Raw genomic sequence first — 27,319 nt, 5'->3', positions numbered from 1 at the left:
TCTTCTAATTTAAATATTAGGGGAGAATTAAAAATTAAAAATAATAAAAAAAAATTTAAAAATTCAAAAATCAAAGAAAAATCAGAAAAATCAGAAATATTAAAAATCCAAAAATAGTGTTATTTCTGTTTTATTTCTTGTTCAGAAAAATCAAAAATCCAAAAAATATTTTTGTTTCTGTTTTAATTTGTGTGCTAAGTTTTCTTTTAGTTTTGTTTTGTCTTGAAAAGTGATTTCAGGTATAGATAAGACTCATGGAGTTTGTGTTGAAGATTTCTGAGCCAAAGCATCATCTGTGAGCATCGAATAATTCGCATTCGAAGGAGCAAGAAATGAAGATTATTCTTTTGACATTCAATCTTTCAACCCCAGAAGCAAGGTGAAGCTGAAATTGAAGAATATGTGACGGATTGCATTGAAGCCTCCTCAATCAGTCTGATGCTATCATAAATCTGCTGAAGTTATCTAGAAGTTTAGTTCTCTCTGATGTTCTCTCTGAAGATTCTCAAGCTGAAAGCGCTATATTTCAAGAATCAGTACGTCAAGCCTCCTCACCCAACGTGCGTTCAATGTCAAATTCTGAAGAAATTCCCAACGGCTCAAGATAAAGTCATTTATTGAAGATTCATCAAGTTCATCTTGAAGCTGTGAAGTCATCAAAGATTAAAGTTGAAGCCAAAGCTCCCATTGAAGATTAACAAGAAAAGTCAGCTACTTTTTAGGGGGAGCTTATGGGTCAATTAAGAAAAGAAAGCTATAAACCAAGGGGGAGATTGTTGGGTCAAAATATGGTTTATACTTTGCTTTTCTGGGAAATTATATTTTTCTGTAATATTTCTGGAGTTTACGGCCCATGTTTACGGTTGAGTTTACGGCCGTAAACACCTTACGACCGTAAACCCATTTACGGCCCATGTTCTCCGGCCCATATCCAACATGTATATATATAGGTGTTAGGGTGAGGAGTAGAGATTGATGAACCTTAAGGAGTTTACGGCCAGAGAGAAAGGAACGTTTGTGTGGGTGAATCTTGTGTAAGGAACTTAATTCATATTATCAATACATTCAAGATTCATATTATTCTTTTTTTCCTTCTCTTCTATTTGATCTGACATCATCCGTTTGATTGGGATTCCGCACCATCAACGGGTCTGACTGATACACGGGCAAATTAGGGACTTACACACATGTTGGTCATATCTCAAATAAATATAGTTGATCAGGCTATATTGATCCCAACTATGATTACATAACTGTCCAGGTTTGACTGTAGTGTCCAAACTTAAAATACGTCTGTTTCGTTCTTCTTGTGATACTTGTTCTAGTATATATATATATATATATATATATATATATATATATATATATATATATATATATATATATATATATATATATGCAGGTATGTATACTTTTATAAAAATATTGTTATATTTTAAAAATATACTTTTAGTCAGAGCACTTTGTCCCATTGTATTTATAGTACTATATCTTTTATAGATTGATATACTTAGTTCACTATAAACAATGCTCTGATACCAATCTGCCACACCCCCAAACCGGAACGGTGGAAACGTTTGGGGGCGGAGGACGTCATGCTCAGTATCACAACAAATGCAGAAGAGTAAAACAAGCAACAACAACCATTGTATTAATATTAAAGTGTTTACATTGTATTCGATTCACAAAAGATTGACTTCCAAATGTAAATAACAAAACAAAGACATGAAGCTACTATGATCCATCTTCTGAATTCTTGTGCGTGTACCTGTCTACTAGTTTCCTGAGAATACAAGTGATTTTGAAAGTGTATCAACATTTAAGCTGGTGATTTCATAAGTATTTTTATTATAAAAGGTATACTCTATGTTCTTTGGAAAAGTTTGTCTGTTCCTCCAGAAAATCCTATATTTTCTAATGTGATGAATGATAAGTAAAAATGACTCTTACAATTACTTCTATGAGTACTTAATGAATACAAGTTATATACAATCCAGATCAAACAGACAAACGATTGTGTGAATCTGCCCTAAGCCCACAACCAAACAAGGAACAGCAAAATGAGGCGGAAGTCACACATTTCATTGTTTGTTAGATCCTCATTGTATATAATTATGATGTATTCACCAGGTGCTTATGGAGTTAACTGTAATAGTTCTTTGAAATATGATGAAAATATCCTTTTAAGAAAATCTTATATTTTCTTTAGTAAAATAATAGCCACAATAGTTCCTTCTACAATCACTTAGTTTATACTAGTTATATATAACCTAATATCGAACGGACAGTTAAATGTGTGAATCTTCCCTAATCCTACAACCAAACAAGGAACAGGAAGTAAGGTGGAAATCACACATTCAACTACCTATCAGATGTTATTTATATATAATTTAATGTACAAACTAAGGAATTATAGAATTAACCACTAAAGGTCATTTATGTTATCCTAGTTTGTTAACAAGTGTTGAACCTTTTATAAAAAGGTTCTTAACTCCATTTACTCTAATGTAAAACGTTGTTTTCAGAAAGTTCAATCGAAAATTGTTTATCTTTGAAATAACGATGTTTACCTTAGAAGATTCTATATTTTCTAGAAAACCGATTTATAGTCTTACTCGTTCCAAGACTGAAAAGTACAAGTATAAATACTATACTTACTTTAATGATATCTAGTTTTATTGATAAGTTAGACTGGATGAAGACTTGGTTGTTCTGAAAGATTGGGCCCTTGAGGCAACAAAAGCATATGTGGTAGCCTCTACTGCCGAGTATAAACCCAAACCACCAAACCAAATGGGTAGGGAAGTAAGTCGCCAAAGAAGGGGCCACCACAAACCACAATGTCCTCAATCGTCCCGCGTAATCCATTATCGAATAACAACGCCACCGCCTCCATGTGAACTGGTTGGCACGTCCTCAGCCCAAAGAAAAGTTTAGTAATACTCATACTAGACCGAAGTAGAAGGAGCTCACTCTGTGGGTCAAAAAATTATAGGAGAAGGCGCATTAAATTCACAATGCCTTCAGCTCTCTTTATGGCTAAGTTACTAATGAAACTAGCATCTCTGCTAACAGCTCCCCCGAGAAGTTTCACCCCTAATGGCGGCCTCCCGATGCCAACCGGTAATAGCCCCTCACACAGCTTCCTTCCATCACACGAGGGCTAAAAGAGATCGGTTTTATTGATATTCAACCGAAGGCCTAATTTTGGGCAAATAGCCTTAATGATGTTTAAGGCTTTGGCCACCTCCTCAGAATCTCCAATAAGAGTGCCATCATCCAGGTACCATGCATGTAGAAGAACCTTGCAATTATCTCTAATATTATGCAAGAGCAGGTGCAACATAAGGGCAAAGAGAAGTGGTCCCAAGGGGCCTCCTTGTTGAACTCCAATAGAAGACCAAATATGTGTGTCCCCTAGATATAACCTTGCTGCTTGACCATATAGAAATTCTACCCACAAGGATATAGAAGGGCACCTCAATCTGACCTCATGAAGTAATGTGGATCTGTCAACAAGGTTAAAGGCATTGGGGAAGTCCACAGTAAGCATGGAAAGAGACCCATCATTGTGGCATTTACTCAACACCCTGTTAGTGCTATGTAATACGGCTTCAGCGCCACCCGACACCCCGACCTCGATTTGAAAATCATTAAGATACTTGGCCATTTATTTACCAACACCTTTCATATCCAGCTTGGAAACCAAACGTCTCCATATAGTTCCTACTGCAATAGGCCGTATTCCCTTGTCAAGTTTTAGAAGTGGTGTAAGAGGAGCAGAGGCAACAAATTCCGCCAAACTCGAAGGGCATCTCCCCTAGCCATAAATCAATCACACATGTGATAGAACATAGGAGATCTTTGGCAATTGTTGAACCTTCTCCACAAAGAGCATCTAAAATATGTTGAGCTCTCAACCCATCTCTCTCACACGAGGTTCCTTTAGGGAATGATTTAATGCCCCCAAGGACATTGTTAATATCAACCACAAAGGGAGTTACTGAACATATGGTATTCGGCATGGATGGTGGTGGCTTGTGTGGATGCTTATCCTCCAATGTATTCGTGGTAGCATCCCCGTATGGAGCAACCTCTGAGGAACATAATATTTTCACTGCAACTGTGAAATGCTCATCAACAACCTTACAAAGACATTTTCTGACGTTAGCGTCACCCCGTGTTCTATCCTCCTGAACCCTAAACCATTTTATAAAAAACCCTTGTGCAAAGCAGATTGTTAGAAGATAAAGATGAACAAAGATTGATGATGATAAGAATGTCAACGAGTTTTCTTGAGGGATGATATTTGCGGTCGGAAGAAAGGACGAATATATGCTTCATTATGGAAGCTTCTTTGACAGTAACAATTGAATGACGAAAATACCCTCTTCTGTGAAGCTCTAATAGAGAAACATTGACATCATTAAATATATTTAAGACCATGTAAATTTTGAAAACATTAAGAACCATATGTATAAGTATAGTATAACGAAGATATCCTAAACTTACTATTTTGACCATTTATAAAAATTTTGTTTAATATATTTTAGTGAATTACTGTAGTCGGTCTTAAAGGTTAGGATTCATGCCACCTCCAACTTTTTTAACGTCGGCTAATTTATTTGTGTTATCCTGTTTTTTACCTTTATTTGTGTTTATCCTGTTTAAACATTATATTTATCTTTTACATTTTAATTTTTTCTAAAGCAATATATTTATTCATAACAAAAACACAATATATTCATAAATAAAAAGATATTGATAATATTTATAGGGATGTATATGTAAAGATATGATAGAAATAGTCTTTATCTCTATTTCCCTATAGGCCTATATAGTATAACTAGGCGAATGTCCGTGCGTTGCGCAGAAACACCTATATAGTTAATGTTTTTACAAATATATGTTTTTTTAAATATAACAATAACGTTGTTGTTAAATTTAATACAATAATTTGTATATACTAAATTGATATAATATATTGATTATATTTGAATTATATGATAATATATACATTTATTATAACTTCATAATCTCAATCGTTTAAATGACTTCTACCCGCGAGTTATACATGAATAAATATAAATATAATATATGATTTGATGTTATTTATAGTTGTTTTTATTGTTAATTGATTTTTTTAAATTTATTTGCTTAATGTTTTAATTTCTATCATTATAATTATTTAAAACATCAAACATTGTTTTTTATTTTAAAGACAACAATATAATCATTTATATAGAGTTGTTTTTAACTATTGTTATTGTAAATTATTTTAAGCTACTTATTTCGAAACTTTTAACGATTATTAAAACATATTTAAGAAATATTTTAGTTAAATTGATATTATAATTTAGTTTTTGCTTTTATCACTACAATTTATCACTTTTAACTATTTACAAAATATTCTTTAGTTTTTTAAATGGAACTGAAATTTATATTTGAGTTGACATTGTAATGCACAGAAACACCTATATAGTTGAAGTCTTTATAAATTTATATTTTTTTAAATATAACACTAACATTGTTTTTAAATTTGATATAATAATTTGTATATTAATTTGATATAATATATTGATTATTTTGAATTATATGATAATATATACATCTATTATAACGTCATAATCTCAATCGCTTGAATGACTTCTACTCGCGAGTTACCCATCAATAAAATTAAATATTATATATGGTTTAATATTATTTATAGTTGTTGTTATTGTTAACTAATTTTTTAAAATTTATTTTCTTAATGTTTTAATTTTTATCATTATAATTATTTAAAACATCAAACATTATTTTTTGATTTTAAAGGTAATAATATAATCATTTATATAGAGTTATTTTAAATTATTGTTATTATAAGTTATTTTAAGGTACTTATTTGAATTTTTTTAACGATTATAAATATATATTTAGGAAATATTTTAGTTAAGCTAATATTTCAATTTAGTTTTTGCATTTATCACTTTTAACTATTTATAAAATATTATTTGGTTTTTTTAGTGGAACTGAAATTTATATTTAAGTTGACACTGTAATGTTATATTTAAATTAACAAATTAAGTATTTTGTCCAAATTGTTCAAAAGTTGTAGCTTTAAACTAATAATGGTTAAATGCAACAACATTTTAAATCTAATAAATTAAGTATAATATGTTAAAATTTAAAGACATAACTTTATAAATAGAAGTAAAGATATTATTTTAAAATTGAAATTTAGTCTATTTATGATTACACTTTAGGTTGGATATTTATTTAACCTTATTAACCAACTTACAATCATTATTAGAAAGACACTACAATTTATCACTTTTAACTATTTAAAAAATAGTTTTTGGGTTGTTTAAGTTAAATAAAATTTATATTTAAGTTGAGCCTATAATGTTATATTTTAATTAATAATTTAAGTATTTTATACAAATTGTTCAAAAATTATACATTTAAAATGATAATGGTTTACATCCAACAATATATTAAAACTAATAAGTTAAGTATAATATGTTAAAAGTTAAAAAAAATATAATTTTATAAGTAGAAGTAAAGATACCATTTTAATATTGAAATTTAGTTTACATATGATTACACTTTAGATTTGATATTTATTTAACCTAATTAACAAATTATAATAATTATTATAAAGAAATTGAAAAGTTACGAAAGTTTCAAATGAATATGATGAAAGAAAAAAAAAATGAAGATTTCAAATACATGATATTTAAAAAAAAATGAAGCTTTTATAAGTATTATTATTCTTGAAAAATTTACCCACCCCATTACTCATCGTTTTCTCTCTCTAAAACTGTATTCGAAAACCTAAGATCCCTATTGTCTCTCCCGATCCCGCTCATCGTTACAATGGCATCATCGGCGCGTGAAGAAAACGTCTACATGGCGAAACTTTCCGAACAGGCGGAGCGTTACGAAGAAATGGTTCAATTCATGGAGAAAGTTTCCGCCGCTGTCACGGACTCCGAAGAACTTACAATCGAGGAACGCAACCTCCTCTCCGTCGCATACAAGAACGTCATCGGCGCCCGCCGCGCTTCGTGGCGTATCATCTCATCGATCGAACAGAAGGAGGAGTCACGCGGCAACGCCGACCACGTATCTGTGATCAAGGACTACAGATCGAAGATCGAGAAGGAGCTTTCCGACATTTGCGATGGGATTTTAAAACTGCTCGAATCGAGACTCGTTCCATCCGCCGCCTCCGGTGATTCGAAGGTGTTTTATCTGAAGATGAAGGGAGATTACTATCGCTACCTCGCTGAGTTTAAATCTGGTCCTGAACGTAAAGAGGCCGCAGAGAACACTCTCACTGCCTATAAGGCCGCTCAGGTTAGCATCTTACTTTTCACATTAGAGAACTTACTTCCATGGAAGTTTAATAGGTTATGTTGTAATTTATCCCCATCGATTATGCGTGAAAGATGTAGATTTGCATCCAAAATTTCGAATCATACATGACCTACTTAACTGTTAGAATTCATCTTAGGAGTAACTGCTAAGAAACATTAAGATGATGGTTTAATTACCTTTCAACTTTCAATGCTTCCATGAATTGGTATTCAATTTTTGAATGAAAGTTGTTTGTGTGTTGATAATTTCAAATTTTGCAGGATATTGCTAACTCTGAACTTGCATCAACACACCCAATCCGACTTGGACTTGCTCTTAACTTCTCAGTCTTTTACTATGAGATTTTGAACTCACCAGATCGTGCTTGTAGTCTTGCTAAACAGGTAACACAATTGAAAACTCATTCTTTATAACCTTTGTACAGATTTTATGATTACTTCTATTGATTTGTTTAAGTAAATAAGAGGGTTTCTGAATTTGAAGATGGATTAACATTTTGTATAAATTTGAAGGCCTTTGATGAAGCAATTGCTGAGCTGGACACATTGGGAGAGGACTCTTACAAAGACAGCACTTTGATCATGCAACTCCTTCGTGACAATCTTACATTGTGGACCTCTGATATGCAGGTATCGATATTTATAAATTAAATGTTGTGTAGATAAATGATTTTTTTTTATTCTTACATTAAAAAACAAATTTTTAGCTTAACCATTAAGAATGACTGAATGAGGTGTTTTTTGGGGTGCAGGATGAGGGAGGAGATGAAATTAAGGAATCAGGTGCTTCCAAGCAAAGTGAAGGGGGAAAACAGTAGTGATGTTTTTTTTTGATAATGTTAAGGTTTTTGTTTTATTTACGTTTTTCTAGTAGTAGGAATGTGATTGATTTATTTCCTCTTTATTAGGTTCTACTTACTATACTATTGAATGAATTTTCAATGCTCAGTTTTGTACTTTTGTCGCGTCACATGTGATGATTTCTTGTTATTATTGAAGTTAGCTGAATGATTTATTGATTTGCACTAGCTACTCTTGTTAGGTTTATTGCCTTTTTTTGTTAAATAATGAATTGATATCAGTATTTAGGAACACAACTCAATTAATAGGCTATAATGCCATTTTCCAAGATTATCACAAAATAACCATATATAGTTTGTGAATAGGTTTTGAATTTGTGAATGAGACCAATGATTCCACCCACTATATCACATAAAGCAATAATTCTGGCTTATATATTCAAGAAAGAAAAAGAGATAAAAATATTAGTAGTTTTAAAAAGTTATTTAGTTTGAAAGGTTTATTCAATACTTTCAAAATAAAGATAAGTATACTATTTACAAGCTAAATCATTGATAAAAGTTAGACATATTATAAAATAAAGAAAATCATTGATAAAAGTTAGACATATTTCAAAATAAAGAGTCGTTTGATAGTTGTTGACTGAGTGAGTTAGTACTTATTAAGTTAATACTGACTGAGTTAAAATTTATGTCTGAGTCCACATGTGTTTGAAACCATGTTGTTTGATTATATCTCTGACTAACTGTGATGAATGATGAAAAATGATCATATTACCCCTTGATGCAAAACTTTATATAGCGCCAAAAAGTAACAATGGATTTTATTCTTGATTCAGAAAAAACAATGAACTTTGATCGGAGTTGGTGATACAACAAACAAATGAATCAATTTGATGATTTCCCTTAGCTACTTACATCAAACACATGAATCAATTCAATAATTTCCATTAGCTATTTACAACAAACAAATGAATCAATTTGGTGATACAACAAACAAAAACCAAGTTGCAAATTTAGACAACTAAGTTTTATTCTATGTTCTTCGGTTGCTGATAATCATGACTTCAAGATTCACTCAGGCAAGTGACCGAACACTTGGTGAGCAGATGAAAATCCAAGGTGAATTTGAGGCTATTCTCGATTGATTCATTGTCAATTTATCAAACATTAATATTACCTAAAGCTTCAAACCGATAAAAGGAACCTATATTTTTTAAAGCTTTAACTCAAACATATAAAACCCAAAAAAGAAACTTTAAGCAATATAACGAACCCAGAATTTTAAAGCTTCAAATTGAACCAATGGAACCAATCGAATTTTACAACTGTAATCGAACTCAAAGAAGAAAAACATGAGAAATCAAGATACTTACCCATTAATCAAAATCAAAGAATCTATTGAGGATATCTGTAATCGAAACAAAGAAGTTGTCAAGTTGTGCCTGTAGACGAAGTGTATGTGGGAAACGATTTGGAGAAATCGATTTGAGGCCTGAGATTCGCCGGACTTGCTTGTTGCGATGGAGATGGTAGGGTATTAACAAAAATAAGATGCATGCTCCCATGGATTCGTCGGACTTGCTTGCTCCACTGTTGCTTTTGATCACTAATGGAAAGTCTTGTTGCTTCGCCGATGGTAGGTTAATGGGGGAGGGCATGAAATCAGAACTTGTCGCAACAATATGTAGGGGCAACGAGTTGTGTTTGTTTTTTTCTCAGTCCGTCAAGTAGAAAGCAAGGACCGAGTCCTGTGTTTTTATTGGACTGAGTCCACATATTGGACCTAGTCCCTACATCTATAATCCCTATCAAACATGTCAATTAGTATTTTATGGACTCAGTCCCTCTTTGACCCAGTTAGATATCATATCAAACGACCCTATGTATACTTATAATCCTAAGAAATTATATGATTAAAGGTTATTTATTGAAAGTTTAAAATTATAAATCAAAACTTATAATAAAAATTTTAAATTAAAGTACTATAATGTATAATTTCATTTATCAAAATTTAAGAAGGTTTTCAAAATAACCATTACTTTTACCGGTGATGTTTGTAAAATGGATAGGCCATTTGCGAAATAACCAAAAATACGTTATTTTGTCGTTTTGGTGATTTTCACAGATAACCTGATCATTTTGCAGATGTCTTCTACGAAAAAATGGCAAAACATCTTGTATGTGCTAAAAGTATTTAAGTTATCTTTTATTTAGTCACTAGTTTATAACCCGTAAAAACTACTGTTACATAATTAATACAATTTTATAGCAAAAATTTATAATTATTAATCAATTATTTTAAATAAATAATTTTAAATAAACGATTAATTAAGAGATATATCAAAAATTTTAAGTTAGTTATAACTTCAAATTTAACATATAACTAAAAAAGTAAATGTTTACATAAAAAGTTTAAAATTTATTATTTAAAACGTTAACGTCATTAACTGTGATAGTGATTTGCTTAATATATCTTCTTGACACATGACACAATATTAATGTGAAGTTGTATTGGAGCGACAGATGACAAAAAAAAAAAGATTAAATTTATTTTTTTATTAGTATAGGAATTTTATTAAGTTGTTGCAGAATTTGGGTCCCAAAAATTAGTGTAAAAATGATAGTTTAAAATGTTAAGATATGTGGCCTTCTAGAATTTCCAAGTTATGTTTTTTAACTACGCTTTCATTTTATAATCTGGGTACATTCAAAATAGTAACATTAAGCTTCGAAAGCCCTAGTAGTAAACCCAAAGTTCGACTTTTTAAATGAAACTAGAAAATGGCAATAATTTATAATCTAATTCTATGGTCAAACTTCAAAATATTTTCAAAGCATTTATGAATACAAGTATACGAGGATAAGAAGCAATAGTAACAATTAATACCAAAATCAATCAACTATGTTATGCACATGCTTCTAGAATCCCAACCTAAGTTATCTACTCTTAAAACTAGTCTTTTTCATTATAGGGTCACAATGGTTCAATGTTATAAACAATGTAGTAGCATAACACCCAAAACTCATTTAGAGGTCTGGTAACTAATCGTCCATATAGAACAAAAACTTCCAATTAGAACAGAATCATCCACATAGAACAAAATGAGAGTGAATCCAAAAAGCATGCTAGAAACACTCAAGTTCCTACGTGATATGAACATATAGGACACTTAAACCATTTGAATTTCAATCAAACGTAATTAACACATTTAGAATTAATTTCATGAATGCAACAATAACATAGAGTAGTCACATAGGAATCAAGAGTACTATATTATAGAATTAAGCCAAATCGTCTATAAAAAATTTAGTAATATGGACATGTACTCTTGGTATTTAATCAACTATAAATTCATACACACTTCACTTCTCTTCTAAAGTTGTTGGTGAACCTAATGTTACCTAAAGATAACAATAGTCGGATAAAATACATCTTAATAGTCAATTAAGTCACTTATTAAGCTATTAACTCCAAATCTGAATTTTTATTGTTCTAAAATCATCCTTAATTTCTACTAAAGAGGGCCTTTAACCAAAGGTTGAGGGTTTAAGTCAAGCTTGGGACAAAATATGTTGATTTAGGAGTAGAGTAATGGGTCGGCGTTCGGTTATGATGATCATTGAGCACAAAGCAACAAAAGCATAAAAATCAAAACTTGCTCATCATACTCCACTGACACCATGTTCATAGGATTTTTAGCAACAAAATTAACTAGAAATCATGGATCAGATCGTATACCTCTAATGATGCAACTTTAGATTTGATTACTTCTTGTTATCTTAGATGATTAAGATACAAAGCAGAATATCTCTGATGTAGTCGCTTCTAAAAAACGTGATTTGGCAACACTTGACACAATCTTTTTCTTCATTTGCGGCAAACAACAAACCCTAGGAAGATTTTTATGCTAAAACGCGAGCAAGAGGGATTGTGGAGAAAAGAGAACGTCCAAGAAGGAAAGGTGATATTTCCATATTTATACACATTTTTAGGCAATATTTTAATACAAAGTAATAATATGGTTAATTGCAAAGATATGTGATACTTATTGAACTAAATTGTACTTTACAGCCAGAAGTGGACACTCTGGAAGAACAAGGACCTGAAGTGACAAGTATTGGAACTTTTAAGGATCGAAGCTTAAAATAAGAAGATTTCAGCTGAAAACCCAAACTCATGACTTGTGACATCAAGCTCACGACGTGAGGAGGAAATTCTAGAAGATTAGTATGCGGAAGTCAGACTTATTGCTCGATACGGATATCTACCGAGCTCACGACGTGAGCTCCTATCTCACGACGTGAGCCACGTATTTTGGGAAATTATAAATACTCCTTACATTAATGAGTGGGGAAGCTTTTGGGGAGAGGATATTCTGAGATATTCAAAGTTGGAAGGCAGAAACCTGCGAGAAACATCTTAGGAAGGAGAGATCACTTGAAGATTAAGAATTTGAATAACAAATCACTACATCCGGTTTGCATTACTTGAATCATGTCAATTATTTTTGAATTTGCGTGTTTGATTTCATTTATGAGTAGCTAAACTTGTTTACCTTCGTTTAGCTATATGAAACCTTGAATATATGGTTTAGTATATTATTTTATGGATTTTATAAAGTTGGTTTTGTACTTGTGTTTGATTATCATTACCTGGCATTTTAAAGTTTGTGACTTTTTTGTTTAAATTCAAGTTTAGTGTAGCTTAGTGACCATTAAATTACATGAACTTATCTACCTAGTAGTTTAGTGACTATTAAATTGCTAGAGATAGGAGTGATCACATCCAGATCAAGTAATAAAAGTAAAACTTAGTTGTGCTGGAGAACATAATTGTGACCATAATTGTGTTTGCTTAATTGCCTAGATAATCTTACATAGTTCAATTACAATTGATAACTAAATTCGTTCCTAAGTTTGATACCCGATTGTTCGTGCTATACATATTGCAATTAGGTCCACTGCCTTAGACGTAATAGTTAGTTAAAGAGTTGGTTAAAACTAGTATGTATAATATAACGCTAGGAAGAGTCGATCTTGGTTGTGTATCGGTTCTTATTATTGTTTTTCCATAATTATATTGGTTAATTTAAGTAATTATTCCTTAATCCATGGGATAAATACTTATAAATTCAAATCCAATATAATTACACTTCAACCCTTGTAGTTTTTTTTTTTAGTTTTTAATTAACTCACCATAAAGTCACATGTTAATAAACTGATCTCTCTATTTCTTTTTATGTTATTTTATGTTTAAATCATGTCTTACATGTAACCCAAAAAGACACTGTTAATTATGGAAAGTCTCAAGTTGTGACCATGTGAATTTTTTCAATAGTAGATGCGTATGTAACCCGTTTTAAAAAAAAAAAAAAAAAAAAAAAAAAAAAACTTTCCTTAAGTTCTAAGAAGAATATAGGCGAAAATCAAATTTGATTTGGAGTTTGTATGCAAAATTCCCTTCTTGTGTTTCCATATCTAGACCTCTCCATAATATTTCTATTCATTTGGTCCAAAAGAGGTTAATCATGTTAAGTCATACTCATGGTTTATGCATTTAACTTTATTGTATTTTGTATTTTCTCTCAAGAACATTGACAGACATGTAGCTCTCAATATTAATCTTAAACATCGGTCTCGTTTCAAATATCATATTTTAAAATATTGGAAGTTTATTTTAAAGTTATTGCTTCTTTTTAGATTTATGTTACATCTTGTTGTTGATTTTCTGAATTTCAAGTAAGATTTAGTTAGCAACTCTTCCTTTCTCATAGTAAATTTCACTAAAAATGCCATTTTTGCAAATGATATATATAAAAATAACGTTTGTCAGTGAAATTTTCGTTGAGAAATGACATTTTTGTAGATAACATATGCAAAAAATGGTATTTCTTACTGATTTTTTTGTTGTTAAATAATATTTTGTAGATATAACCTACAGAAATGGTATTTCTTATTGAGTTTTTTGCTGAGAAATGACATCTACGAAATTTTTACCAAGAATATATCTACAAATTTGCTAATAGAATATCATTTTTGTATGTTTTATGACATTTGTATTGTTAGAAACTAAAAAAAAAATGTTTCTAGAAGTTCCAACAAAAGCATGGGGTGTTTAAGTAGGGATGGGCTTATAACCTATGGTGGTTCCGAATTTAAACGTGCAAAATTCATTATTAGATCACAAACTTCGATATGTAAACATCATTCAAACCATAGAAGCAACATACTTTTATTTCCTTACCCAAAATAACAAAGTACTTTTATTTTTGTACCCATAATAGCAACTTACTTTGGTTTCTTCATCGAGCAATTCCAAATGACACATATATTTTTGCGTTTTTCATTTTTTAGTTTGTGTCGTTTTTAAATTGTAAAGGAACTAGGCGTAAAAGTAAATTTAAACATGTTTTGAGAAAAAAAATTTGTTGGAGACTTGGGGAAAACAAAACGTAAAAGTTATTCATTGGAACCATGTTTAACAAAACAAAAAAAAAAAAAAAAAAAAAAAAAAAAAAAAAAAGATGAGATAGGAAGTTATGTGAAAAAAAAATTGGGGTGAGAGAGGCTCGAACTCTCGACCTCAGGATTACTCAGAAGCTATGAGACCTACGCGCTAGCCAACTGCGCCACCACCCCTTCTGTGTTTTCTTAAGTAAATATATTACTTTACATACTCATTTTTCATCTTTTTTTGACGAATAATCTGAGCATCCGATTCACTTGCATTTGAAAACCTTACAAATTGTGTCTCATTTTCGCAGTCTCTCGCACTTGAAAATTTCGACTGGATCACTCAATGGCGAAATCCGGTAAAGCAAAATCTCTCTCGGAGGTACATACATTCTCTATACCTCTTCATCTTCTTTTATTACCATGCATTATCGATGTATGATTCCATAGTTTTCTTGTTTTGGATCGAAGTTATGAATATCGTATCCTTTATACAAAACCAGATCAAAGTTTGTTGATTTTTGCGTTTTAATTTTAGAGATTGTGTCTAAAATCCTTCGCGGAATCATATCGCGTTTGTTTGATTTAGATTTAATTTCGCACTTTTCGCTTCATACTTTGATTTTCATCAAAATCCCTTTTGTCCCTGATCATGTTCGAATTTTAATTCTCTCTTGTTACGATCAATTTGTCATTTTGTTCATGTTCTCAAGTCCACAATATGATTCATACAAGTTTACAATTACCATATATTTACACGGTAATATCGAAATTATTACTATGGCTATAGATCTTAATCGTTTGTTCTTAATAAATCTGTACATTATCATATATTCATGCAAAGTTATTTGAGTATATACTCATTCACGTATTATACATTATATTCATGCAAAGTTATTTGAGTATACTCATTCACGTACTATACATTTTCACAACTTTTGACCTCAAATATATAAAAGACAAATGAGAAAGAGGAAAAACATAAATAAGTTTCAATTCATTAATTCGATCTCATATTCTCACTTAACAAATATGTTGATGCAGCATTATCTTCTTAAGGATGCACAAGATAAATTGGATACAATAACTTCTGCTGTTACTAATGCCCACAAACCAAAAGAGATTAAGGTACAATAAAAAATCAATAGTTGATTATAACTTTTATTTTTTTATTAAAATTAACCAGAAAATTTGCGAGTTATTTAACACCTCATTTGATATAATTATTATGGTCAAAAAAAAAGCTTGAAACAGCACCAGGAGATTATCGATTCCCAACTACAAATCAAAGCAGGCATTGTTTCACACGATATGTTGAGTACCACAGGTGAGTCAAAAAATATAAAATTATAGTATTCTACTTTTAATTTTCTTTTTCTTATTTTGACATTATATTTGAAAAAATGTATACTTTGTTCGAATATTTTATTGGTTTTTAATATTTATTTTATTATTATTAATTTAGGTGTGTTGCGGCTAAGGGAGATGGTGCTCCCGAATGTGACAAATTTGCAAAATATTATCGCTCACTTTGCCCCGGCGAATGGGTATGTATACTTCTTTACTACAAAATGTCTAAAATACCCTTCAGGATAAAGTCTTGATGTTTTTGTAATGTTTTTGAGCGTTGTTTCAAATATAATGACTATTTTACCCTTTATCTAATTCTTTTACAATTTTTTTTGCCCGATATGAATTTTATGATGATTGATTAAAAATGTTACTAAATAGTAAATAATAAATATTTATTTATTAAAAAATGAGACAAAGGGTAATATGTTTTCATTTTACTTGGAACATTGAAGACTTTTTTGGGACAAAAATTGCAAAAGACAGGGACATTTTCGTAATCTATTATAAAGATATTTGAGAAAATTACAACACTTGGGAAATAGGAAATAGAAGGAAAAAATAACCGAGGGCAAATTTGTAAAATGATTGTTTTGTAATTGATGCAGGTTGACCGATGGAATGAACAAAGGGAGAATGGTACTTTTCCAGGTCCTTTATAGAAGAAATTTTGGTTAATAAAATTTGGTTAATAAATCATTTAATTTTTATGTTGAGTTATGGTTCTTTGTTTCTCCCCGATTTTTTTATTTTGAATTTTTTGTGACATTGAGGAAACAAAAGTGAATTTTTAAAATGGTTAATAAGTATTATTAGTTTTTGATGTGTTCAATTTTTAGGATATGGTTATAGAATAGCAACGTGTCACGAATGGTCCCTATGGTTTGGAGTAATTTGCGTGTTTAGTCCCTAACTTATTTTTTTAATTCGGAAGGTTCCTGATGTTTGTTTTTGTTACGTGTTTGGTCCCTACTGTTTGTTTTTGTTGCACGCTTGGTCCCTGTTTTACCTAAAAAAATTATTATTTAAATAAAGAAAACAGTGGGGTAGATAAGGTAAGGTGAGGGCGGGTGGGTGGGGTTGGGGTGTGTTTATTTAAATAAATTAAAAATCAAGGGAAAAATAGTATTTTTAGGTAAGACAGGGACCAAACGCGTAACAAAAACAAACAGTATGGATCTTCCGAGTTAAAAAAATAAGTTAGAAACCAAACGCACAAATTACCGTAAACCATAAAATTACCCTAAACCATAGGGACCATTCGTGTAATTTGCTCTTTTATTTGTCAAACCCCATATAAGTAATAAGCTTTATAAAGTCAAACAAACTATTGTGAGAGTTTTTCAGCTTGTTTATAAATTTACAAGTTCTATCATGGAGTTTTTATAATTATAATAATATTGTGTTCAATTACATTGTTTTTCTATGTTGGTGGGACCCATATCCTAAAAATTAAGTATTTTAGGATTCAAAACCTATGGTTTAGAGGTATATTATAGAAGTGTTATTTCGGTTGAGAAACCAATAAAAATCAATTAACCAATCAACGATCGACTGTCAAAAACAAGCCTATATATATTTATTAGTTGGATTCACACGAAAATTAATATTGTATCTTTTTCTAAATTGTTCCGAAGCTCTTTGTTAGAACTGAGATTGAAGAGCGGAATTTGAGAAAGAAATATTCTTCATTTCTCATTACTAAAAATTGAATCAATACAATGCATAAGTTCTAATATGTACAATCTATCAAATTAATCGAACAAATAATTGAAATTACATAAATGCCCTTCTTCTAACGGATTGTATAACTAATTCTAACTAATCAATTAGTTAAGACTCTTTTAGATTTACGTTGTGCTTTGAACTATAACTAGTTTTTAGTTTTTTACATATATTTTAGTACACGTTAAAATAGCAATTGTACCCGGTTTATGCAACAATTTTTTATCTCTTACATATTAATTTGAATAAATTCACTTGTAAATCTTAATAAATTTATTGTGTATAACCAAATTGTAGCAATGGTAAAAAAAAATTAAAATATTCAAATAAATTAATTATATGTGAATTTAGACCATTCACATATTAATATTAATATTTATTCGAATTTACATCTAAATTAAATATATTTATATTAGAGTAAATTACACGAAAAATCCCTATGGTTAAGGATAATTTGCATGTTTGGTCTCTAAATTATTTTTTTAACTTGGAAGGTTCCTACAGTTTGTTTTTATTACGCGTCTGATCCCTGTCTTACATTCTTACTTAAAAAGACTATTTTGCCCTTGATTTTTTTTCTTTATTTAAATAAGGTAAGGTGAGGTGAAAGTGAGGTTGGATTTGTGTTTATTTAAATAAATTACCCATTAAAACACAAATTTGGCATATTTTCTGCATATTTTCAGTTCCTCACCATCACTATGGAAGATTTTCACCTGTATGATCAATCTTAAACAAGTTTTGAAGATTAAATCAAGATTTTAAGTGTTCTTGAAGTATCAAGTCTAGTAATCAAGGTATGAACTCTTAATTTTTGGATTAACCCTTGTAATTAGTGAGTTATTAATAGATTAGGGTTTGATCAAAGTGGGTTTACCACTGATTTCAAGAAATTAGGCATGAGTTTATGTTATTAACCTAGAATCTTAAATGGAAATCAAGTAACTACATGTAAACTTGAGAATTAATCATGGTTTAAGAGTAATTAGTGAAAATTAGTAATGAAACCCATGGTTTATACTTTAATTAGCATGGAATATTAAAATATTCAGTGTTAGAACTTAGTGATATTGATCATGAGGTTTGATCATGTAAAGAGTAAAATGAAATCATAATGGGTATAATTGTCCTGTTTATGTAAAAATCACCAAAAATTGTAGAAAAACTGTATGGATATGTGCTATATATCCCTGGAAAGTTGAGAATGTCTACTTTGATTCTTGTTTTAACACCAAAATCTAATTTCGGACTTAAGATCGGTGAAAATAGCTAGATGTTCAGTGTAGTAAGGCTGAATTTTGACAGCTTTGGGACATTTTGGCAGCTTTGGGATGTTGTGTTGTAAAATTCATAGTAAATTACATAAAAATCATAAAAATGTAAGGTCAATGGCATTGGAAAATATATAAGTCTATTTTTTTAATATTTAGAATTTATTAGTTATTTTGATATTTAAGAAGGGTAAACAGATCTGCAAGTGACAGCTATACAAAAAACAAAAACTAAAATTTCTAAACTGAAAACAACATAACTTGAGATTAGTTGAGTAATTGATTATGAAATTTGAAATATGAACTCCAGGGGTATAATTGAAGGTTTTAAAGGCCTGAGGATGGTGTAATTTCATCAGAAAAAAGAGGAATTTTATCCCAACATTCGGTTACAACACACTGAGTTCAATATAGGGACAATTGTATGTTATGTGTTATGTGTTATATGTGCAATGTGCTTTCTTGTGTTATTGATCTAAGTGGTCATTACTTGATATTGGATTTTGATGCCTTTGGCCATATAGAGCATGACTCATATCACTTTGGTATTGGTTTTGTGGTTTTAGTCATGTAGAGCATGACTCGTATCACTTTGGTATTGGCTTCGGGCTAGGTATGGTTGAAAGCCAATATATTCTAGCAAATGATAAAAAGGAATTGTGTTTTATATGCCTCTTGGGCTGGAATTTATGATGTTTATGATCCTAATCTATTGTGTCTCATTGATTGTAATTCCTTGAATCTAACCATTGATTGATCTGGAAAGCCTTTCATTTGATACACATATAAGTCTTTGTTGTCCTTTGTTTCTTTTTGTTCCTATCATCTTGTTATCTATATGACATATCGTTTTATTATATCTATTTTTAAACTCACTAAGCGATATCCTTTTATCCCTCTGAGTGTTTAACTATTTCAGGTGATAAACATCTAGAGCAGACAGACTTTGTTGGAGGACTTAGAGTAGTTGACACTACTACATTTGTAGTTAATATACATATATGTATAAGTATTATAAACTCATTGGTAGTTATGTATTTATGCAACTAGTTATTATGAAACTTTGTAAAAACCATTGAGTTGGTTTGTATCCATGCTTTTTTATTTAGACAACTAATGTAAATTATAATTATGAATATGTATATAACATGTTTTGCTTAATGGTAATTTTAGTGTCGGGCTCTTCCATAGATACAGCTTAGATTTTCAATGAAATCGTCAAATATGTTATTTAAATTCAGTTTTTCACAAAAAATAAAACTCTGAAAAAATATTGAGTGAAATTTTAATAATACGATACAATAAATAGTAAAAAGTATGGCGCTTGATTTATCCACGGATTTTTCTTATCCATCCACAAAAAAAAAAGGTTATGACAAATATACCCTCAATTTAATTTCTAGGTATTTAATTAAGATACAAAAACCTATGTTTTAATTTGAAACGCTAAAAAACTTATGACGGCGCTGTTTCTTCAACTTACGTTCCTTCCCTCGGCAACGTTATTTCAACCAACGCTTTTTCATCCGGCGCTGCTCTTCACCGACTTCTTCTTCAACCCACTCTCAACTGGTAACTTTAAAATTGATGTTTGATTTAATTTTGTTAAAATATTTACCTTGACTATTGATTTTGATTTTGTTTTGCCACAAAAGAATTACGATTGTATCTTTATTTAACTTTAATTGTTATCTTTCATCTCAAAGCAATTAAATCATTATTAACTTTATGTTCATTCATAGTTTACGTAACTTCATGAAAGTGCATGACACATTAATAATCTAATATTCACTTTGCTTTTTATTTAAGGTCATGTTGCAATATCTAATTGATTATCATGACAAACCATGTTGCATCTTCCTGTGAACAGAATTTAAGAATTTTAATTGAGAAAATTAGGATAATCATATATAGGAATAATTATCAATTGAGTTGAGTTAAAATGATAAATTGATTCTTTTATATGTTAAAACTATTATGTTAAAATGATAAATGGATTCTTGAATAAACAAATGGGTTATATGTTTGCTTCTTGGAGGTAATAGTTGGTTGTGATAAAATTCATTAACAGGTGAGAATGGATTCATCAAGTCCTATGATGCAAAATAAAGAACTTTATTTAGCTAACTCTAAATTTGAATCATATGATGAATTATTAAAGAGTGTACGAGATTTCTATTACACTAAAGGATATGGGGTATCTATTCGAGATTCAAGCAAAGACAAATATGTCATGTTGTAATGTGATCGAGGTGGTTCTTATCGAGATAGATTGTGTATTGGAGAGAAAAGAAATAAGGACACTGGATCTCGTTTGATTAAATGTCCCTTCCGAATTGCAGGTAAAAAGGGAAATGATGGTGTCTAGGTACTTAAGGCAAAAAACTTGACTCACAGTCATGAACCGGCTATAGATGTATCTGGGCATCCATCATTTCGTCGATTATCACCGGAGGATGTACAAAGTGTCAAAAACATGACGCTTTCTGGCATACCCCCAAGGCAAATTCTTTCTTCTTTACGTCAAAAAAGTCAAAACCTTCCGGCAGTCTCTCGAACCATATACAACTTGAAGGCAAAAATCCGCAAGGACAACTTGAATAATTGATCAATGGTTAGTGCCTTATTTGAAGAGTTTGAAAAAGAAGGATTTGTTTATGATTATTTACATAATCCACTAGGGCATATAACTCATTTGTTCATTGCACATCCTTTGTCGATTAAACTTGCCAAAGTCTTCTCAAATATCTTTGTAATGGATTGCACATACAAAACAAATAAATATAACATGCCTCTCCTTGATATCATTGGGGTTTCATGCTTTAATACTTCTTTTTATTTTGGCTTTGTTTTTCTGGAGAGAGAGGATGAAGATAGTTATATTTGGGCATTAAGTGTGTTTAAGAAGACCCTTGAAAATCGTGAACCATCTGTGATTATGTCTGATAGAGAGTTGGCATTAATGAATGTCATAAAGATGGTATTTCCGAACACGAAAAACCTTTTGTGTATTTGGCATATTGAAAAGAATGTGTTGGCAAATTGTAAGAAGCATTTCACAAATACAGAAGAGTTTGACATATTTATGTCAAATTGGAATAATGTAGCATATTCAACAACAACAACAATTTTTGAACAGACTTGGGGCGAATTTGAGTTGCTTTGTCAAACAAAGCAAGTTGCAATTGAGTATATAAAAAAAACATGGTTGCCCTGGAAAGAAAAGTTTGTTAGTGCTTGGACAGAAAATTATTTGCATTTTGGCAATCGTTCATCTTCAAGGGCCGAAGGTGCTCATTCCAAGCTTAAATCGTATCTACAAGTATCTACGGGTGGGTTTCAAGGTGTTACAGAAAAGATTTGTCTCGCAATCAGACATGAATTCAATGAGATTAAAGTGACACTCGCAAATGAGAAAATCAAAGTTCTTCTTAAGTGTGACGCGCCTATTTTTAGAGAGCTTTTGTATCATGTATCTCATTTTGCATTAAAGGAGATACATATAAAATATGACAAAGTTTAAAAAAAAAAAAAAAAAAAAGGTAATGTTTACAAAGATATATAGTTTTACATTATTGCACGACATTAAGTTTTACATTAACCTTTAATAACTATTTTTGTTTTTTAGGTACAATGGCTCCTTGCACTGGCCATTTTATGGCAACCATGGGTCTTCCTTGTGCTCATAAGATACAACATTTGCAGGGAATGAAAATTTCATTAAATCTTATTCATCCACATTGGAGGATTGATACATTGCGCCTGAATTCAGAAGATGATTCACATAATGATGGCGTTAACAAATTTGATGTGTTGCTTAATGAGTTGTCATCAAGATATCAAATGTGGCCTTTAAGTAAGAAAGAATTTGTTACTTCTATTATTAATAAGTTTTTGACTGAATCTGATACGTTGTTTGAGCCCATGATCCGTCGACCGAAGGGTAGACCTCCAAAATCAAAGAAGAAAAAAGGAATAAGTTCTACCGCACGAAACCCTTCAAAATTTGAGCTTGTGGAATCATCTCAAACACCAAAAACTTCGAGTTCTACTGGTGTTTTTCAAATTAACAATGAAATATCTGATAATATTAGTTATATAAATAATGAAAACAACTTATTTGATTTAAATACATATCCAACCTTTTCAAGTGATGATATGACATATGAGTAGTTTGAAATTTTGATATGTATTAATTTGAATATTTGATATGTATTAGTAGGGGTGAGCGCGGTGCGGTTCGGTACAGTTATTAGCTAAAACCTCACCACTAACCGCAAATGCTGTTAATCCATTTTGAAAACCACATGGTGCGGTTATTTTTGCGGTGCGGTTAGGCGGTTATTTTTGCAGTACGGTTTTGTTTTTTTTGTGTTGCGGTTATTAACCGCATAAATTTGGTGTCATTATTTTGTGTGGTTTTAACCACAGTTTAGAGCTTAGACGGTTTTAAGAGTTCAAACATATTACTTGTAATAATATAAAAAACCTTAAGATATAAGAAAATTAACTTAAATCACAAACAACTAATAACTTAAAAACATCAAACCAATAGTAAGTAACAATAAATATCTTAAAATTGTCTAATTTCACCATTTTTTAAAGTTAAACATAAAATACTTTTGTCTTCTAGTATTTATCCATCTTTCATCCATGAAATCTGTCGTATTTTTAATATTTAATATGTTAATAATTAATAAAAAAATTGTATATAATTTACATAGTACGGTGCGGTTTTTTTTTTTTTTTTGCGGTTTTTGAAAACCAATAACCACACCGCACCGCAAGTTTGCAGTTTTTGGAAAAAAGAAAACCTCACCATCGGTTTTTATTGCGGTTGCGGTTAATCGGTTGCAGTTTTTGCGGTTAATTTTTGTTGTGGTGTGGTTTTTGCTCACCCCTATGTATTAGTTTGAATATTGGATTGTTATTTGCTAGGCATTATTTTTATGTTATATTTTTTTATATTAAATTTTTCATTGTATAGTAGTTTTATAATTAATATGTTTATAAACTTTTAATTAAAATAAAGTTAGTGACGTAAGTTGTGAATTCTAAATAAGAAACAAATATAAAGAATAAGCACACGAGCAAATTTATATAATTGTTAATTTTTAATATTTATAAATTAATAATGATATAATTGTGGTTCTGTTTAGAGTTCCTAAAAATAAGGCTATTATCTATAAACATCTAAAATTTAATTTAATGTGAAGGTAAAATTGTCCATATATTATTTTTTCCTTGGATTGATAAAAAAACTCAGTGGATGAATCATCTCCCAAAAAGTATTAATCAGATCGGTTTCTTGTTGCTTTTCCCTATCTATTAACTAGTTTTATCTGATATTTTCCTAAGTAGATGGATTTTTTGTGTTTTAATTATTACTTTAAACGTGTACTCGTTGATACTCCATTATTACTAGTGTCTTGAATTTTGACAAATCTTGCAACATCTCATAAGAAAATACTCAAACCATTACCATAATCCACCAACAATCAAGTCCACAATCCTACCAAACAAAACAAAGAAACCACAGTTTCCAATCCAACAAAACACACACTAATTACTACTTCATAACACCCAAATCAAGCCCTCTCACCCCTAATTCTCCTAGCCAACTGAATGTCCTTTGGCATGATAGTCACCCTCTTGGCATGAATTGCACACAGATTTGTGTCTTCAAACAATCCCACCAAATACGCCTCAGCTGCTTCTTGCAATGCCAACACTGCATGACTCTGGAATCGCAAATCCGTCTGCAACATTTCAAATCATAACAATATGTTAACAAATGCTGGAATAGAAATCAATTCCAATTCCAGCCTAAATCCTATGTGAAAACTACTAACCTTGAAATCTTGAGCAATTTCACGAACAAGCCTCTGGAATGGTAGTTTCCTGATCAAAAGTTCAGTACTCTTCTGGTACTTACGTATTTCACTGCACAATATTAACCAATTTCAATATATAATAGGGAAAAAATGTCAAAATTGATATTGAATTAGAGAAATGTAACATACCGAAGAGCAACAGTTCCAGGTCTGTATCTGTGAGGCTTCTTCACACCTCCTGTGGTTGGAGCAGACTTACGAGCAGCCTATCATATAATGATCATAATTAAACAAATTAGCATCAAGAATTGAAGAAAAACGGGGATTTTGATAGATGAGAAAGAAAAAGAATATACCTTGGTGGCAAGCTGCTTCCTTGGGGCCTTTCCTCCAGTGGATTTACGAGCTGTTTGCTTGGTACGAGCCATCTACAAGAAACAGTAATTAAAACATAGAAATCATTACGAATTTGATGAACGTACGATCCATGATTTTTTTTGAATATACGATCCAACCGCGACATCAATGAATAGAGGAGAAATCAAGATGATCCACGGATTTATCTCGTTTAAGTAATTAGAAGAAATAATTAACGAACCCTAATCAGATAATCAATGAAATTGTAAAACTAGAGCGAACAACCAAAATAAGTCACGAAATTCTCTTCAGAAAGAAAAGAAAGGGAGGGAAACGAGTAGTCTCTTGTACGATCTAATCATCTAATGAAGAACATGAAAGAAAAAACTGAATACAAACCCTAAAACCGAAATCAACGAAATTGGAAACCTACAGATCTTGTAAAAGGTTTTCTCTGGCTAACTAATCGATTAAGAACGAGAAAATAAACAGAATTTAGAGAAGCTTAGAGAACATACCGCGAACGATTTTCTTATCGGTGACGAATCGGTAAAATTTGGGGGAAAATAAATCTGAGAACTCAAGTTGAGAAAGCACAAGGGTATTTATAGCGTCTTTGTTTCCTCGCATCGAGTGGTTTTGATGGATCTGACGGTAATGATTCCGTATCCTGTGTTTTTTCTTGGATAGATTTGACGGTTGAGATGCGTCTCCCATGTGGATGAGACGGATCGTAGAACCCTAATACTTTGTTCTTATTGGTTGATTTTTTGTGTAATTTCTATATAAGCTTTATGTGCTTTGTTCTAAGCCAAATTTAAAAATGCATCGCATGAGGTGATTAACGAAATTTTGATTTTATTAGTATTTAGGTACTGAATTTTTTTTTTTTTAGTAATTCATAACTTATTTGAAATTGTTTGCAAACAAATTTGTAAAAATGGTCTTGTAGCATACTTTTTTGGGGGTTTTGGTTTAAACCCCAATTTTTTTTATCATTTTTGTATTTTTCATTTTTCTTTCGTTTTTTATCTATTTTAACAATTAAAAAATAATTGAGGCTCTCTCCCTCTCCTAAGTCGCTTTTACAACTCATCCAAGGAGTTGAAGTTCTCTCACAAAAGTTTTTTCGATCATCATCTTCTCTATCTCAAGTTCTTCAAGATTTCATCATGTCAAAGGTTCTCTATGTATTTACTTGTGATGCTAATGTAGTCAAAGGCCCCCATGCTCCTGACACTCCCATCGTTATCCAAGCAAACAACGTGGCCTTCTCATATATCATCCCAAATCAATACAATTCATGAATTGAAGATTTTGTCGACTACGTCAAAAGATATCCTCTTCGCTATGCATTCTGTGATTTTTTGGAGTCGTCATACCCTAAGCAAGTGTGTAAGTTTTACTATTCTTGCATTGTCGATGCCAAGCTCAAACCATCACCAAAACTACTAGAAACGGTCATTTTAGGGTTGTTATCAATGCAGCCTATTTTCATACAACTACTCTGAAGCTCCTTATGAAGAAAAATGTAGGTCTCTTCGACCTAAAATAGGGCATAATTTCTCTACTCATGGTACTACTCGTGATCCAACTAAATATACCATTCATCAATGTTATTGTGTTGGGTGGAAGTATTTGACAGAGGCAATTAGCAAGTGTCTTCAACATAAGACTAGTAGCTTAAATAAGTTAAACCTGTTTAAGCAGCGGATTGTATATGTCATGGCCTGCAACAAAAGATTATGTCACAACTAGCATTTTAGCTAGGAAATTCTATTCTTGTGTAACCATCCAACTATTGTAAATCATATACTCTAAGTAAATCTCACACGATGCTCATTAGATTCATCATTCATGTTCGACAAAGAGACTAAAAACCCTAAGAATCCTGGTTTAAGTCCATATTGGACTAGGAGTTCCTTAATGGGCCTAATGGACCAATTAGCACCCAATTCAACTTCATTGGACATAGAGAGCCCTATTTGGATCTTAATTAGACGTAATTCATAAATCCAAAATATTTTGGACCATTTTGGGTCTAGAATGATTCATTCTAACCCTAATGGGCCTAATTGGGCCATAACTAATCCAATTAACCTTAGTGAGCCATAAGCCCATTCTTTTACTCTAACTGGGTCGTGAATGCTTCCAAGGGCCCAATG

General features: G+C 31.1%; 3 protein-coding genes and 1 non-coding gene across 4 annotated transcripts; 2 read left to right on the top strand and 2 right to left on the bottom strand.

The window, feature by feature from the left end:
- Positions 1 to 6,758: 6,758 nt before the first annotated feature.
- Positions 6,759 to 8,380, top strand: LOC111917681 (14-3-3 protein 2). The gene is made up of 4 exons (XM_023913343.3): positions 6,759 to 7,341; positions 7,623 to 7,745; positions 7,875 to 7,991; positions 8,114 to 8,380. Exons 1-4 carry the CDS (start codon positions 6,859 to 6,861, stop codon positions 8,177 to 8,179), a joined length of 789 nt encoding a protein of 262 aa, XP_023769111.1. The 5' UTR covers positions 6,759 to 6,858; the 3' UTR covers positions 8,180 to 8,380.
- Positions 8,381 to 14,718: 6,338 nt separating this feature from the next.
- TRNAM-CAU (transfer RNA methionine (anticodon CAU)) lies at positions 14,719 to 14,803 on the bottom strand. Its single transcript is given in 2 exon segments — positions 14,719 to 14,754; positions 14,766 to 14,803. It is a non-coding gene; the product is annotated as a tRNA-Met (tRNA).
- A 160-nt stretch (positions 14,804 to 14,963) lies between these two features.
- On the top strand, positions 14,964 to 16,783 carry LOC111917685 (cytochrome c oxidase subunit 6b-3). Its single transcript, XM_023913349.2, has 5 exons — positions 14,964 to 14,999; positions 15,662 to 15,745; positions 15,850 to 15,944; positions 16,083 to 16,164; positions 16,576 to 16,783. The coding sequence occupies exons 1-5, from the start codon at positions 14,964 to 14,966 to the stop codon at positions 16,627 to 16,629; spliced, it is 351 nt and encodes a 116-aa protein (XP_023769117.1). The 3' UTR covers positions 16,630 to 16,783.
- Positions 16,784 to 24,422: 7,639 nt separating this feature from the next.
- Positions 24,423 to 25,795, bottom strand: LOC111917683 (histone H3.3). Its single transcript, XM_023913344.3, has 5 exons — positions 25,673 to 25,795; positions 25,154 to 25,225; positions 24,987 to 25,063; positions 24,816 to 24,906; positions 24,423 to 24,722 (listed from the first exon to the last, which is right to left on the bottom strand). The coding sequence occupies exons 2-5, from the start codon at positions 25,223 to 25,225 to the stop codon at positions 24,552 to 24,554; spliced, it is 411 nt and encodes a 136-aa protein (XP_023769112.1). The 5' UTR covers positions 25,673 to 25,795; the 3' UTR covers positions 24,423 to 24,551.
- Between the last annotated feature and the right edge of the window lie 1,524 nt (positions 25,796 to 27,319).

Source organism: Lactuca sativa, chromosome 9 (genome assembly GCF_002870075.4).
Source record: "Lactuca sativa cultivar Salinas chromosome 9, Lsat_Salinas_v11, whole genome shotgun sequence".
Taxonomy (NCBI): domain Eukaryota; kingdom Viridiplantae; phylum Streptophyta; class Magnoliopsida; order Asterales; family Asteraceae; genus Lactuca; species Lactuca sativa.
The sequence above is the reverse complement of the archived record's forward strand: the minus strand, read 5'-3'. Positions and strand labels throughout refer to the sequence as shown.

What these genes read in the sequence shown, in the direction of transcription:
- LOC111917681 (XM_023913343.3), top strand. Translation starts at nt 6,859, where the DNA reads ATGGCATCATCGGCGCGTGAAGAAAACGTCTACATGGCGAAACTTTCC. An exon ending in CTGCCTATAAGGCCGCTCAG is followed by an intron (nt 7,342 to 7,622) that starts GTTAGCATCTTA and finishes CAAATTTTGCAG; the next exon opens with GATATTGCTAACTCTGAACT. An exon ending in CTTGTAGTCTTGCTAAACAG is followed by an intron (nt 7,746 to 7,874) that starts GTAACACAATTG and finishes ATAAATTTGAAG; the next exon opens with GCCTTTGATGAAGCAATTGC.
- LOC111917685 (XM_023913349.2), top strand. Translation starts at nt 14,964, where the DNA reads ATGGCGAAATCCGGTAAAGCAAAATCTCTCTCGGAG. An exon ending in AAGCAAAATCTCTCTCGGAG is followed by an intron (nt 15,000 to 15,661) that starts GTACATACATTC and finishes ATGTTGATGCAG; the next exon opens with CATTATCTTCTTAAGGATGC. An exon ending in CGATATGTTGAGTACCACAG is followed by an intron (nt 15,945 to 16,082) that starts GTGAGTCAAAAA and finishes TTATTAATTTAG; the next exon opens with GTGTGTTGCGGCTAAGGGAG.
- LOC111917683 (XM_023913344.3), bottom strand. Translation starts at nt 25,225, where the DNA reads ATGGCTCGTACCAAGCAAACAGCTCGTAAATCCACTGGAGGAAAGGCC. An exon ending in GGAAGCAGCTTGCCACCAAG is followed by an intron (nt 25,064 to 25,153) that starts GTATATTCTTTT and finishes ATTATATGATAG; the next exon opens with GCTGCTCGTAAGTCTGCTCC. An exon ending in CCTGGAACTGTTGCTCTTCG is followed by an intron (nt 24,907 to 24,986) that starts GTATGTTACATT and finishes AATATTGTGCAG; the next exon opens with TGAAATACGTAAGTACCAGA.